The sequence below is a fragment of the Terrapene carolina genome, unplaced genomic scaffold, assembly GCF_002925995.2.
Source record: "Terrapene carolina triunguis isolate 2854851 unplaced genomic scaffold, T_m_triunguis-2.0 Scaffold189, whole genome shotgun sequence".
Lineage (NCBI taxonomy): Eukaryota > Metazoa > Chordata > Testudines > Emydidae > Terrapene > Terrapene triunguis.
Window position 1 is genome coordinate 6277649 of NW_020664540.1, and position 16142 is coordinate 6293790.

The 16142-nt window shown below is 43.8% G+C and overlaps 1 protein-coding gene across 1 annotated transcript in view; it reads right to left on the bottom strand.

Annotated features, from left to right (window-relative positions):
- The window catches only part of SYNE2 (spectrin repeat containing nuclear envelope protein 2), a 199090-nt gene that overhangs the window by 23862 nt on the left and 159086 nt on the right, over nucleotides 1–16142 (bottom strand). Inside the window, exon 86 of the mRNA XM_026654293.1 lies at nucleotides 1408–1570. Coding sequence (XP_026510078.1) covers nucleotides 1408–1570 — 163 coding nt within the window. The remainder of the gene's footprint in view (nucleotides 1–1407; nucleotides 1571–16142) is intronic.

Consider the following 16142-nt stretch of genomic DNA (forward strand, 5'->3'; position numbering starts at 1 on the left):
GCTTGTGTGGTCGTGGCAGCGCGCTGGGAGGGAGCTTTCCCAGGGCTCTAAAAAAACCCACCTCCACGAGGGGTGCAGCTCCCAGCGCTGGTGCACTGTCTACTCTGGCGCTTTACAGCGCTGAAACTTGTGGTGCTCAAGGTGGTGTTTTTTCACACCCCTGAGCAAGAAAGTTGCAGTGCTGTAAATTGCCAGGGTAGACAAGCCCTACGTCACTGTCTAGCCCTGAAGCATCTGCTGTCTTTAACCGAGCAAAGCCTCATCCAAAGAGGAAGAGGATAAGAGAACAAACAACAAGAGAGAGGTGTAGTCACATTGCTTAATGCACTACAGTACTGAAAGGCGGGAAAGGATTTTATGAGTTTTTTTGTTTGTTTCTACAATATTTAAATTTCAAAAACATTCTCTAAGTGTTAAATCCCTATAAAGTGTCTCAAAAATACTCTGTTAAGTGCAGTGTATTGTAGCCAGGTCAGTCTCAGGATATTAGAGAGACAAGGTGGGTGAGGTAATGTCTTTCACAGGACCAACTTCTGTTGATGAGAGAGACAAGTTTTCGAGCCACAAAGGGCTCTTCTTCAGATCTGAGAAAGGTACTCGCAGTGTCACAGCAAAATGCAAGGTGGAACAGATTGCTTAGCATAAATAGTTAGCACATACCGTAAGAGACCATTCAAGATAGAGTGGCCCATTAATACCTCTGCAGTCACAGGACAAAAAGAGGGGGTTAGTGGGTTAGAGATTGTTGTAATAAGCCATAAATCCAGTGTCTCTGTTCAATCCATGATTTTTAGTGTCTAGAAGAATAATGAATTTAAGCTCCCAGCCTCATCTTTTGAAAGTATTGTCGTTTTCTTTTGAGGATGAGGACTGGTAGGTCAGATATAGAGTGATCATTTTGTGAAAAGCGTTCACCCACAGGTGATAGAGTGCTTTTGACTTTTTTTCAGAAAAATGATAAAAGACAAAAAAATCACCTGCAAAACAATTTCAAAAGATGAGCCTGGGAGCTTAAATTCATTACTTTGCTAGACACTAAAAATCATGGACTGAACGGACACTGTTCAGACAAGAGATACCTTGAGTGGTCCCTTACAATATGTGCTATTCATGCTAAACAATTAGTTCCACCTTGCATTTTGCTGTAACATTGGGAGTACCATTCCCAGACCTGAAGAAGAGCTCTGTGTGGCTCAAAAGCTTGTCTCTCTTTCACCAATAGAAGATGGTCTAATAAAAGATATTACCTCACCTACCTTGTCCCACTTTGGCAGGAAACACAATGGCTCAAAATGTGAACAACAGAAAAGTCAGTCAAGGAAAGGAAATGGGTGATTTTAAACATAGGACTGATCACAATCAGCATTACTTTACGCCCATTTATTTCAGATGCTATGATTTCCCCACCTGCTGCTCAGCAAGTCTTTTCTGGATCTCTTGATCATCACAGATGTCATACACAACAGGCTTGGAAAGCTCGGCCTCAATGCGAGCCAACCAGGTGCGAAGGGTACTCATATTTTTGTCTAACGTCTGTATGACAGCAAAGGTCCCTTCCAGTTTCTTCAGCCTGGGGATATTGGAAAGAAAACAGGTTGTTATAAACACATTTAACATGGAAGCAGTATTAGCAGAGGCTCTGGAAATGAAGAAAGTATGATTTATAGAGTATTCTTATCTCCAAACTGACCTGCCTTCTGCAGATTAAAGCCACATTTTAATTATAACCTACCCAAATTGGCACAGCGGATGCCTCCACAGCTGCAGAAAGTCCTAAGTGAGTCATTTAAGGAGACCCCCCCCCCAACCTGAAGCAAATACTCACCAGCAACCACACATCACTGAACAAAAACACTGACCCAGGAACCTATCCTTGCAACAAAGCCCGATGCCAACTCTGTCCACATATCTATTCAAGTGACATCATGATAGGACCTAATCACATCAGCCATACCATCAGGGGCTCATTCACCTGCACATCTACCAATGTGATATATGCCATCATGTGCCAGCAATGCCCCTCTGCCATGTATATTGGCCAAACCAGACAGTCTCTACGCAATAGAATTAATGGACACAAATCTGACATCAGGAATCATAATACTCAAAAACCAGTGGGAGAACACTTTAACCTGTCTGGTCATTCAATGACAGACCTGCGGGTGGCTATTTTACAACAGAAAAGCTTCAAAAACAGACTCCAACGAGAAACTGCTGAACTCAAATTGATATGCAAATTAGACACAATCAATTTAGGTTTGAATAAAGACTGGGAATGGCTGAGCCATTACAAACATTGAATTTATCTCCCCATGTAAGTACTCTCACACTTCTTATCAACCTGTCTGTACTGGGCTATCTTGATTATCACTTCAAAAGGTTTTTTTCTCTTAATTGGCTTCTCAGAGTTGGTAAGACAACTCCCACCTATTCATGCTCTCTGTATGCGTGTATATATATCTCCTCAATATATGTTCCATTCTATGCATCCGAAGAGGTGGGATGTAGCCCACGAAAGCTTATGCTCAAATAAATTTGTTATTCTCTAAGGTGCCACAAGTACTCCTGTTCTTTTTGCGGATACAGACTAACACAGCTGCTACTCTGAAACCTGACATTTAAGGAGATGTTGTGAACAGGGAGTGGCCCTCCTAGCCTCATTCGAGTGCTAGTGGGTTCCTTAGTCATTTCCCTGAGGACATGTATACAGAAAACTTGCCCCAGTGTACATTTTGTGTATTTGAGACAATCTAGACACCCCCATCTTCCTGGGGTGCAGTGTGACTCCACATTGCACCAAAATACAGGGCTGTGCATCCCAGGTAGGAGCTGCTCCTTAGTCTTTGAGCTGCATGCTCCATTGCTTGCATAAGTGAAGCCATTTACATCCATGCAAAATGGGTCTAAAACACTACTGGGTCAATTCGGATCTCTCCTCTCGTTTACACTGGTAGTATTTTACAACTATTTGATACAAGTATACATGAGGCAAGGCAATGGAAAAATCATTATTTTCCCTAGTTTTCTAGGATGGGCTCTTTCTCAAGCTACTCTCACATGTGAATTACAGTTCAATCTGGAAGGACGGGCACCCTGCCAGCAGATTTTGATCCTGCTGGGAATATGTTAAGTGGGTTGTGCTGCCCCACTGAGGGAGATGGTTTGCTACACCAGCTCTATACCTGGGGGATGGGAGTTCTCTAGAGAGAGAGATGGAAGACGTAGGGCATGGGTTGAGCAGTCTGAAGAGAGGAATCTCAGAACAGCCATGCCTTGGGAAAAGGTTTGAAATGCATATATGTGTTGTTTTAGTGTTAATTTCTGTGTTAATAAAGCCAACCCCCAGGAAAAGGGGTGAGTTTGGACACTGCACTCTGTGTGGACTATGCCTCTGCCTCTTCTGTTTTCAGCAGATCTGCGGGTTAGGGCACACATCTCTATGGCTTCCCTAAACAGGCCATCTATACTTTTGTCTCCATAGCAATGGGATATTTTGGCCACATGGACTATGTCCATGCTGGTTTATGCAGAAGTGTGCAATAGAACCCTCTAACATACATGAAACAGAGAGGTGAAGCTAGCATAATAAATCTAAAATGAGAAATTTAAATAAGCCACTGTGAAGAGAGAGAGAGAGAGAGACATGTTTCAGAAAAGGTCCCGCTCTGATTTGCAAGGACAGCAGAGACTGTGGGCCAGATCCATCCATGGTATACTCCCTCTGTAGTCAATGAAGTTACATCAGGAAGGAATCTAGTTCTGGCTCTCTCTTGCCCAGATGGGTTAACTTTATTTCCCCTCACTCCCATCTTAGCATCTAAAATAGGCCAAAGTCACAGGTAGTATATCCATTCATCTGCTCCAGGATGGTGATTCCTGTGTACCTGTTTTGTACGGGTAAATTTACAGTTCCTGATTGATGATTTCCATGGGAAAGGTAGATTGCTACTCTGCCGTGGCAGCTATTGCCCTGCTTCAACAGTGGTTTGGAAATGCTTTTTCAGATACGACAAGGGAGCTTGATATGGCTGTAGTTCAACTGGATATAAGAATGGCCATACTGAGTCATCTAGCCCAGTATCCTGTCGTCTGACAGTGACCAATGCCAGGTGCTTCAGAGGGAATGAAAAGAACAGGTAATCATAAGTGATCCATCCCATGTCGTCCACTCCCAGCTTCTGGCAAACAGAGGCTAGGGACACTCAGAACATGGTGTTGCATCCCTGCTAATAGCCATTGATGGACCTGTCCTCCAGGAACTAATCTAGTTCTTTTTTGAACCCTGTAATAGTTTTAGCCTTCACAACATCCTCTGGCAAAGAATTCCACAGGTTGATTCTGTGTTGTGTGAAGATGTGGTTCCTTTTGTTTGTTTTAAACCTGCTGCCTATTACTTTCATTGGGTGACCCATATTTCTTGTGTTACGTGAAGGAGTGAATAATATTTCCTTATTCACTTTCTCCACACTAGTCAAGATTTTATAGACCTTTATCATATCCGCCTTTTGTCGTCTCTTTTCCAAGTTGAAAAGTCCTAGTCTTTTTAATCTCTCCTCATACGGAAGCTGTTCCATAACCCTAATAATTTTTGTTGCCCCTTTCTGGAACCTTTTCCAATTCCAATATATCTTTTTTGAGATGGGGTGATCAGATCTGCACTCAGTATTCAAGGTGTGGGTGTACATGGATTTATAGAGAGGCAAAATGATATTTTCTGTCTTATTATCAATCCCTTTCCTAATGGTTTGTAACATTCTGTTAGCTTTTTTGACTGCCACTGCACATTGAGTGGATATAAGTGATCCATCCCCTGTCATCCACTCCCTGCTGGCTATGTTTTCAGGCAACTACCCACAATGACCCCAAGATCTCTTTCTTAAGTGACAGATAATATAGATCCCATCATTTTATATGTATAGTTGGGATTATGTTTTCCAATATGCATTACTTTGCATTTATCAACATTGAGTTTCATCTGCCATTTTGTTGCCTAGTCACCCAGTTTTGGGAAATCCTTTTGTAATTCTTTGCAGTCTGCTTTGGACTTAACTACCCTGAGTAATTTTGTATCATCTGCAAATTTTGCGACCTCAAAGTTTACCCCTTTTTCCAGCTCATGTGTGAATATGTTGAACAGCACTGGCCCCAGTACAGACTCCTGGGGGACACCACAATTTTCCACTCTTCGCTTTTCAAATCCCCTTGCGTATCTACAAAACCACTGTGTATTGTACATACAGAATACCATAAAGTGCTCAGGTCTTTGCATTCAGACAACATATGAGGGCTGGTTGGTATCCAGGCCTCAGACTGGCACCGTTCATTCACACCACATTCATGCTAAAGGTGCAATCCTGCAAACACTATCTGGGCTAGCGCTTGCTACCAAGACTTCGATGGACATCAATATCAATAGTACACCTAGTATTATTATTACTATTTGTATTCCTTTAGCACCAAGGGTCTCCCATCATGGACCACAACCCCATGGTGCTAGATGCTGTGTAAACAGAACAAAGATATTCAGTCCCTGCCCCAAAGAGCTCACAATCTAAGTATAACATCAGAGACAACAGGGGAATACAGAGACACAGATTGGGGAGCACAAGGAAACCATGTGACAGTAAGTAATAATTAAGGCTGCAAGTCTGTCACGAGGTCACTGATTCCGTGACTTTCCGGGACCTCTGTGACTTCCGCAGCTGCTGGTGTGACTGCCCCTGAGGCCACCTGCTCAGGCAGTTGCTGGGATGGACCCCAGGACCAGCCACTTGGGCAGCTCCTGGGGTGGTCCTGGGGCCAGCCGCACTGGCCACTGCAGGAGCAGCTCCGGCAACTGGCCCTGGGGTCGCTAGAGCAGCAGCAGTCCCAGGGGCCGCCCCGGAGGCCGTCAGAGCAGCTGTCCCCAGGGCCTCAGAGCAGCTGGGGGCAGTCAGCCCCCACTGCCCATGCAGGGACTAGCTGTCAGTGTCCGGGGCATCCCAGAGCGACGGTGTCTCAGAGCCACCCAGGAGCTGCTAAGTTTTAGTCAGGGGTATTTATAGTAAAAGACATGGACAGGTCACAGGCCATGAATTTTTGTTTATTGCCCGTGACCCGTCCATGACTTTTACTAAAAATACCCCTGACTAAAACTTAGCCTTAGTAATAGTAAGTGTTTGCATGGCTGCACCTTTGACAAATAAACAAAGATCAGGAAAAACAGGAAGGAAGAAATTTTACAATGAAGTGATTTTTAAAAGGAAAAGATTTTACAATGATGAAAGCAAATACAGCTGTTTGGCTTAGAAACCTCCCTAATTCAGGATATCAATATTGTTCTAAATATGTTTGTTGTAGTAGAAAATGTTTGTTAGGATTGCCAGCAACTATAGCACAATGGAAACAACCACTGTGGCACTATTAGCATGTGTTTACTTTGTAACACAATTATCATCAGAGACATGCCAATCTAATTAACTAATTTGTTACATATGCCAGCTAGAATATGTCTTTCATCCCAGCCTTAATGCTCTGGGTCATTAATCTCGATCTTGAGAACTAAACCTAAGATAAATGGACAGGTGATAATAAACGCCTTTCAGAAATCAGTGCTGGTACAATATCACAATATGTGAACAAACTACTGCCTTGAATAAACACACAGACGGGTAAATTCTTAGTGAAGTCAACAAACACTGTGCATGTGGCTCAAGGTTAGTATATTCTAATTCTGTTCTCTATAGGTTTGTATTCCATGCTCGACACTAACATGTGAGTGCTTTCCAGTAGCGCATTAGGTGACTAACATCTGTCACGTGTTGTTTGTTCTCTCATCGTCTCCCTAGAGGAAGAAGCATGCACAGTGGAGAGTTTTGTTTTGGAAGGGAGGGATTTTTTTGGGAGGTGTAGAGAAGGGGAGTTAATATAAATGTTGCTATGTATTTGTTAGAGCAGGCAGGTCAAAGAAACACGCCTTTCACTTGGAGGAGATGGTGGCGAGGTTTGTGATGGTCCTTAATTCCTGGGGGAGTTCATTCCACAGTTTCAGAACCAGCCCCTGAAAAAGTTCCGTCTCCCACACAGACAAGCTTTAACCTGGCTGTAGAGAGTTTCATTGTGACAGAGGAACGAACTTGCCGGGTAGCCATAAAAAAATCCTGAAAGGTGCTGAAAGCCTCCTGAGAAATGCCAGGTGCCCTCAACTCCCACTGATGTCAAAGAGAATTGGAAGCATTCCCTCAGGAATGGACCTGGAGGAATATTGGAACAAAGAACCCAAGACCCTTTGACTGAATAAAAACCACACGTGTGTGTCACTACTATATTTGCTTTCTGCAAGTGTTTGTGTGAATTAACTTTTGTTTGCAGAAAATGTCATGACTGCTCCTCAAATACGAACCATAGGAGTATTTGTGCTGCGAGTGTTCATATCATATGGCTGTCTTGAAAGCTCTTTATGGATATGAGAGTCATTTAATCAGGGAGCAGAAGCTGTACCATGTGAGCTAGGTGACCAATCACACGGCATGAATAGTGAGTTGAGACAAGCAAATGATCAAAGTCATAGATGCAGTGAACAATTCATGATCACCCATAGGCCAAAATAGGGTCACATAACTTTGAATAACGAACACATTTGTAACAATCGAAGTGTGTGGGTACCTCACAAACAGACATAGCTCACTAATTTATTAGATAACGGACTCAGCTGCAAACAATTTGCTCGGATCCACTCAAGAGACTATTGGTTCCTAGCAGCACTGGGTCATAACATTCCCCAGCTGCAACTTGCTTCTCTGGGGCTATGAAAAGGAAAAGGCTGAAAAGTCTCCTGTACTTTGCAATGAACATGACTTAAATATGGCCCTTATTCATTCAATAGAGCACTTAAGTACATGCTTTAAGACATGCTTGGAAGACAATTACTAAATGTTTTCATCTTAAAGCCTAAATTCAAGTAGAGGCAAGGGACTGTATAGTGCAAGTGGGTTATAACTAAGGACCTGATCCTGAGACACTGAAGTGAATTGAAAGACTCCCATTGATCTGAATGGGCTTTGGATCAGGTCCTAACATTCCACCACTGAAGCCTGAATTGAAATGCATCAGATGGCCTGAAACAAATCCCTTCTAGATGTTAGTGTCATAAACCCACATGAAAGGATGGCATGTTTGGCAGTCCTTGCTCAGGAGGTGTTCAGGGGTAGAAGGGTTCTTTTGTTGCAGGCCAGGACTAAAGTGTGTTGGCAGGAACATGATGTGATAAAGAATTGCACAGTGCCTGCCTGCACTATGCTGGTTTATAATCAGTGCTGTCAGAAAATGTAGCAGAAAGAACAAACTAAAAATAAAACTCATTTCTTTGTTGGGATGAAGAGATTCAGATGTATATTTTTAAATTTTGTTTATCAGTGTAAATATCATTCTGGTCAGGCAGCAGAGATACTATTCATATTTGTTAAAGAAAATATGGTGAAATTAAATTGCACTGTCAATTGACATTACTGTCTGATAACAAGAAATCTTTGTTCAGTAGATTTTAGTGCAAACTGACTATATAAAGCACACAAGCTTAAGAAATGACAACTTCATTTGGGCCCAACCTTTAAATAGGTGCAAGTTCATTTCTCTGTGCAGCTTCTGGCTCTTGGAAATAACATAGAAACCTTTACATTGGTTGGTTCTATTATTTGAATGAAGAGAATTAATATCACATAATCACTGAATAAGAAGGGGCAAGCTACATTTCAAACCTTCCATCTATCCATAATATTGTAGTCCCAAATCTCCACTGACATTGGTACGAGACACCAAAGAGACCAGTACAAATTTTAACCTAGAAGGCCCCTGAATGCTATTTATCCAGTCTAATGAACTGCATCTCCCACACAGCATAATCCATTTTCTCATCCACTTGTCACAGGCAAATTGCACACACACACACACACACACACACACACACACACACACACACACACACACACACACACACACACACTGACATAGCAGTGCCCATCCCCCCAGGCTGCTGAACCACCCAGACAGATACTACTGAATTAGTGATTTCTATTCTTACACGCACTATAACCAAATGCAGAGCTGATTATTGAAACAGCACTTACCGTTCATAAGGAAAAATCATTCCTTGGCTTGTAAGTCCCAAGCTGCCAGGATTCTGTCTGTGTAACCACAGCACTCATGGAAGAGGAAACCCCTCCTCTATGGATGCCCTATTTATTCATTGCTTTAGCATCTCCCCTAGGGGGGGAAAGCCTTTTTCATCCTCCTCCTCCTCCTCTGCAAAGCCCCTAGCTGGGGAGTCACGACGTGCGTGCGCGTGCACACACATACACACACACACACACACACACACACTGGTTTCCTTCTGTTAACCTGCATTTTTACCTGACAAATTGCTGAGAACCCGACCACAAACACAAAGTAGCTTTATTTTGACACAACAGAATTAGCTCATGAAGAAAAAGACCCCGAGTGATCGCCTAGGGGTGGTAATGAAACGAGGACGCTCCAGAGGTTTCAAAACCAAAAGGTAAAGTCTTCTGAGTACAATCAGATACCTTCAGCCTCAGACTCTGATGATTTATAGAGGAATTTTCCTATTGATGCAATCCCCAAAATTAACACACACACAAACGCACACACACACATGCACAAAATGCTTACTTGGATTATGTTCTCTGTTGCCTTGTTTGCTATCATATCACAGCTTTTTATGTACAAATTAAAGCTTACTCCAATTCAATCTACCCTGTCCTGTGCTCAGCCCTCCAGTGAAGGAGTAGGGCCAATGAAGTACAAGGAATTACACTGACAATCAAACTGCCCCCTAATCTTTACTTATGACATCATTCGTTTGTCAAAAAAATCGATCATCACAAATTCCTTGTTCTGACATCACTGCCAGAGAAGGGTGAGAAGGGCTGGGAGGGAGAGAAACTTGGTTTAAACACAAATGTATCTGAAAATCACCAACAGGACACTAAACCTTTGAAAATCACACCAAAAATCCAAGGAATTATTTGGAAGTCTAATGCACTTGACCATTTTCTCTGGCATTATGGGAATATGTGCCCCCACCCCGATTTCTACCAGGGTTTATATTTTTATTTCTTTTTTCTGCAGGGGGTGGGTTCAAAATACATGAGTGCACAGTAGTTTATTCAAAACAGAGACACCAGCAATAGCAAGCTGCCCCCCTTTGTCCTCCCCCTTTGCAGGCCTGGCTCACGCTGGCACTGACCCATGGGGACCCTCAAACCAGGCCAATGGGGCCTACCTGCAGAAGTGAAATTCTGCATCTGCCCCAGTGTTAGTTTGGGTCTCACATCGGGACCTGGGGGGATTTAACCAGGGCCATGGGGTGGCTAATGCGCAGGAGCCCCTAGCTGGGGGGCCTTGAAAGCCACAGCTGGAAACCACCCAGCCTCTGTGGGCTCGGGGCGGGGCCGCCCCATTCCCAGATGTGGGTTTTCCTGTTGACTCAGAGCCGGCCCCGCTTAGTCACATGGTGCCGCCAGGCCCCATCCCTGTGTGGCAGCTGGCGGAGTCGAGCCAGTCAAGTGACCTCAAAGGCCGGGCGAGCTGTGAGCTGCACCCCGAAGGGAGAGGCAGGAGCAACAGCTGGGTGCTGCAGGGATGGGCCGCTGCTTTCTGGGAGGGGAGACTGAGGGTAAGTGGGGGGAGGCTTGCCTGGGGGAGGTGCTGTGACTCGAGCCGTTCAGGGGGCGGCCGAACTTTTAAATTGCACCCTCCTTTCCTCCCCCTCTATCAACAGTTACGCGTCGCCTCTGTACAGGAACACAGCAGGCAGATAGAGCCATTGGGATATTTTTGTCACTGAGATCCAATCTTGTGAGTAAACAATGCCAACGTCCCTTCAGTCTACCAAAGGCACACTCAACTGCCATTCTGCACCTGCTGAGGAGGCAGCTGAATCTTTCCTTGCCGCTGTCGAGGTGGCTGGGGAATGGCTTCATGAGCCAGGGAAGCAGAGGGTAGGCCGTGTCCCCCAGGAACACTATTGCCGATGGTAATCCGCCAGTCAGGGGGAAAAAGTCCTTGCTTGTAGCTTTCTGAAAAATCCTGTGTTGTTAAAGATGAGAGCATCATGCATCTTCTCTGACCAGCCCACACTGGTGTCAGTGAAGTGTCTGTGGTGAGCCACCAATGCTTTCATAACCAGAGAAAAGTAGCCCTTTCTGTTGATGTACTCTGCGGCAAAGTGCTCTGATGCCAAAATAGAGATACGTGTTCCATCTATTGCTGCATCGCAGTTTGGGAACCGCAGTGCTGCAAATCCACCCACTACGTCACAGCCCCTGCAGTGGATTCTGCAACTCCTAACTGATTTTCCACTGACTGGTAGCAATCTGGCTTTGCAAGTTTCCACAGTGTGATCATCATTCTCTTCTCCACAATCAGTGCAGCTCTCAATTTTGGTGTCCCTGAGCTGGGGCGAGCTCAACACACAGATCCAGAAATGCAGCCTCGCACATCGAAAAGCTCTGCAGCCACTGCTTGTCATCCCAAGCCTGCATTACAATGCAATCCGAGCAGTCAGTGCTCGTTTCTTGGGCACAGAAGTCGTGCTCCACCATCTGCAGCTGTTTCATGAATGCCAACCACAACCTTGAATTGGTTCTCATTATGTCCCACAGCAATCTGTCCTCCAAAAGAATCATCAGCTGATTCAGTTACTCTTGCGGCTCTGCAAATACTGGAGAATTGTGAATCCTGTGCTTGCCACATTTATGACTTATGGGTTCATGAGATTTTTGAAAAAAAAGGTGCAAAAATTATGGGACAGAGATGACATTATGGGATGGAGACAGTTGCATGTTGGGAAGTTGACCCCTTGCTCCCACCTCTGCCCAACTCGTTTTGGCCCCACCATGCATTGGCAAAACTTCCCCAAAGATGGTGCGCTGGATGGTGGCACGTTGCACACTGGCATATCTACCCATGGTGCACTGCAAACACTCTTGGTGAGCTGACGCAAGGAGACAAGTATGTACGCGCACATGCGATATACTAAGTGCGGCGGCTGAATGACGATGTAACTTGTGTCGACCAAAGTTTGTAGTGTAGACATGGCCAGAGCCTAAGGGTTTGTTTGTACGGCGAGCTAGTGTGGCGTAAGCGATGGTGTGAATCTACAGCAGCTTTCCGCAAGATAGCTCGCCATGTGGATACCGCTACCACAGACAATGGGACTTTTACTGCACTGTAGATTCCCACACTGGCTTTCTGTGCACCAACTTGCCATGTAGACAAGCCTGGAGCATTCCCTGTAACGACACAGATTGGACCTACTGTATGTAGATTACCTGTTGCAGGCTGCAAGGCTACCTGTGTTATGCAGACGATTTATTTTGCTTTAATCTGATGTCCTCAATATTCTTATGAAATCCTATTTTAATAGTAGTTTTAGATTGCTATTTAAGAATTTCACCCAGACTGTCCAGGGGAGGGGAAAAATCTTAATCTCTAAGAGGTGGAAGGAAGGGTCTTTAAAGCCTACCCTGTTTAGAATTATCCATCAAAAGGGTTTGCTGTGGTCAGGGCTATAAGCCTCCAGATGCATAGGAACTGCCGAATGACCATGGATGAGAGCCGTCTTGAAGGGGTATAAGGTGAATGACACCACCATGTTGGGAGCCTTAACGTTAACTTGCCTTGGCAATGTCCCCATATTTCAGTGCTTATATTAGGGGTTGTAGCCACGTATTTATTCCAACCAATCCCTGCTATAACACTGGTCTACAATTTTTGAGAAGTCGTCTGCTTCAGAGATAAAATGTGCTATTTATTATGTATTTTGATGTGCTGAATTCAAATATGACAATTAAAACAACTGATTGGCTACTGTTTCTAAGATATTTAAGTTTTTACATTTGATGTCTCTGTATATTGTGTAGATAGTAGAGTTTTAATCATAAATTGTAAACCTAGGTCTTTTCATGTGTTTATGGTTGCTTTACATGATAATATTTCACCTGTCCTGTTTATGTAACACTTTAAAAATCAGCAAAAGGGTTATATAAATAAAATTTATTATGAAACAAAAGGCAAAAAACTATTATGTACATAGTTTAGTCCTATTCAGTGTCTATTCAGCGCTTCTTGGCTTGTCTCTTGTATTCATTAAATGGAGCATCTCTTGTCACTGTCCAGCGATAGTCTACAAGCATTGATGGGCTCCATTTGCCCTGATAGCGTTTCTCCATTGTTGCAATGTCCTGGTGAAATCGCTCGCCGTGCTCGTCGCTCACTGCTCCGCAGTTCGGTGGAAAAAAATCTAGATGAGAGTGCAAAAAATGTATCTTTAGTGACATGTTGCAACCAAGGCTTTTGTATGCCTTGAGGAGGTTTTCCACCAACAACCTGTAGTTGTCTGCCTTGTTGTTTCCGAGAAAATTTATTGCCATTAACTGGAAGGCTTTCCATGCCGTCTTTTCCTTGCTACGCAGTGCATGGTCAAATGCATCATCTTGAAGAAGTTCACGAATCTGAGGACCAACAAAGACACCTTCCTTTATCTTAGCTTCACTTAACCTTGGAAATTTTCCACGGAGGTACTTGAAAGCTGCTTGTGTTTTGTCAATGGCCTTGACAAAGTTCTTCATCAGACCCAGCTTGATGTGTAAGGGTAGTAACAAAATCTTCCTTGATTCAACAAGTGGTGGATGCTGAACACTTTTCCTCCCAGGCTCCAATGACTGTTGGAGTGGCCAATCTTTCTTGATGTAGTGGGAATCTCTTGCACGACTATCCCATTCGCAGAGAAAACAGCAGTACTTTGTGTATCCAGTCTGCAGACCAAGCAAGAGAGCAACAACCTTCAAATTGCCACAAAGCTGCCACTGATGTTGGTCATAGTTTATGCACCTCAAAAGTTGTTTCATGTTGTCATAGGTTTCCTTCATATGGACTGCATGACCAACTGGAATTGATGGCAAAACATTGCCATTATGCAGTAAAACAGCTTTAAGACTCGTCTTCGATGAATCAATGAACAGTCTCCACTCATCTGGATCATGAACGATGTTGAGGGCTGCCATCACACCATCGATGTTGTTGCAGGCTACAAGATCACCTTCCATGAAGAAGAATGGGACAAGATCCTTTTGACGGTCACGGAACATGGAAACCCTAACATCACCTGCCAGGAGATTCCACTGCTGTAGTCTGGGGCCCAACAGCTCTGCCTTACTCTTGGCTAGTTCCAAATCCCTGACAAGGTCATTCAGTTCACCTTGTGTTATGAGGTGTGGTTCAGAGGAGGAGGATGGGAGAAAATGTGGGTCCTGTGACATTGATGGTTCAGGACCAGAAGTTTCATCCTCTTCCTCTTCCTCGTCTGACTCAAGTGCGAATGATTCTGGTGCATCAGGAACCGGCAGTCCTTCTCCGTGAGGTACTGGGCATATAGCTGATGGAATGTTTGGATAATGCACAGTCCACTTTTTCTTCTTTGACACACCTTTCCCAACTGGAGGCACCATGCAGAAGTAACAATTGCTGGTATGATCTGTTGGCTCTCTCCAAATCATTGGCACTGCAAAAGGCATAGATTTCCTTTTCCTGTTCAACCACTGGCGAAGATTTGTTGCACAAGTGTTGCAGCATATGTGTGGGGCCCACCTCTTGTCCTGATCTCCAATTTTGCAGCCAAAATAAAGGTGATAGGCTTTCTTAACCATAGTGGTTATACTGCGCTTTTGTGATGCAAAAGTCACTTCACCACAAACATAGCAGAAGTTATCTGCACTGTTCACACAAGTACGAGGCATCTCTGCTCACTTTGGCTAAACAGAAATGTGTCCCTTTGCAAAATCAAACACTGACAAATAAGAGAGCACGACATTGTATGATTTCTAGAGCTGATATAGGGCAATTTGTTCAGCAGAGTGATATAAGCTTCGTTATGATTGCATCATCCATGACTTCTAGGAATAACATGATGCAATTCATATCATGTATGACGCAATACCAGCTTCAGATTGCATCATTCATTGTTTTGCCTAAAAAGCAAGTACTGTCCAAACCCAGTCATAGATTTATTCATAGATCCAGTCAAAGATGTATTTTAGTCATTTCTGGTTTAAATTGAGATCCCTTCCCCTTATAACTCACTTATCCTCCGCCATTCCCAAGTCAAGGGTCGTATATACTGACCCAATAGCATATCTTGAAAACTAGAGCCAATCAACAATTTTAAGCATCATTTTCGTTCTCAGTGACTCAAAATTAGTAAAGTTTGACTACATTTATTTCAGAAGCATTTTGGATGTAGAGCAGTGTAATTTATTGTGAGCTGCCCTGCAGACAAAGAGTTACACAAATCCTCTCATCACAGCATACACCCAATTCATGCTGTTCTCAGTAAGGCAAAGAAAGTGAACCTATGCAACCAACACAGGAGCACAAGGCATTACCAATAAGCCACTACAGACTGAGTTGTTTGGAAATGGTGCTTATTCTCTGCAATCTTATACAAAAATTAGATTGAAAAGCTGCTTGCAATATACAGTATGTTTATGGGGGACAAAAATACATGCTGAAAGTACTTTATTACTGTAGACTAATCGGTTTGGTTATGGCCACTGGAAGGACCCATCACCGAGATACCATGCTGTAATGCAGGTTCAAGTGTTTTCTGCGCAGTTTAAACATCCATCTATAAATACGTACATTGTTAAACCCTGGAATTGTGCAGATATTCTCTGAGCATGAACCACCACTGTGGTGGCTCCCTGAGTCTGCAGACAGTCATAATGAAACAATAGCTTCAAGAGCAAATCCTTCCTCACTGTGCTTGCCCACAAAACACTACATGCAGTAGAATCTTGGTGGCGAGCAGGCCATAGAATAATAGAATATCAAGGTTGGAAGGGACCAGAGGCCACAGGACTGCATTGCCCTATATGATGCACTGCCCCGACAACTCTCTCAATCCTTGCAGGCAATCGTCGCAGAGTACTGCTCCACTGAATACAGGGTGTGACTTCTTAGTGTATGTGTTTTTAGCAACCTGCCCCCCCCCCCCGCAGCCTATACACGCCATTTGCGCTACATTTTGAGCATTGCACACGTGTGTGTGTGTGTGTGTGTGTGTGTGTGTGTGTGTGTGTACATAT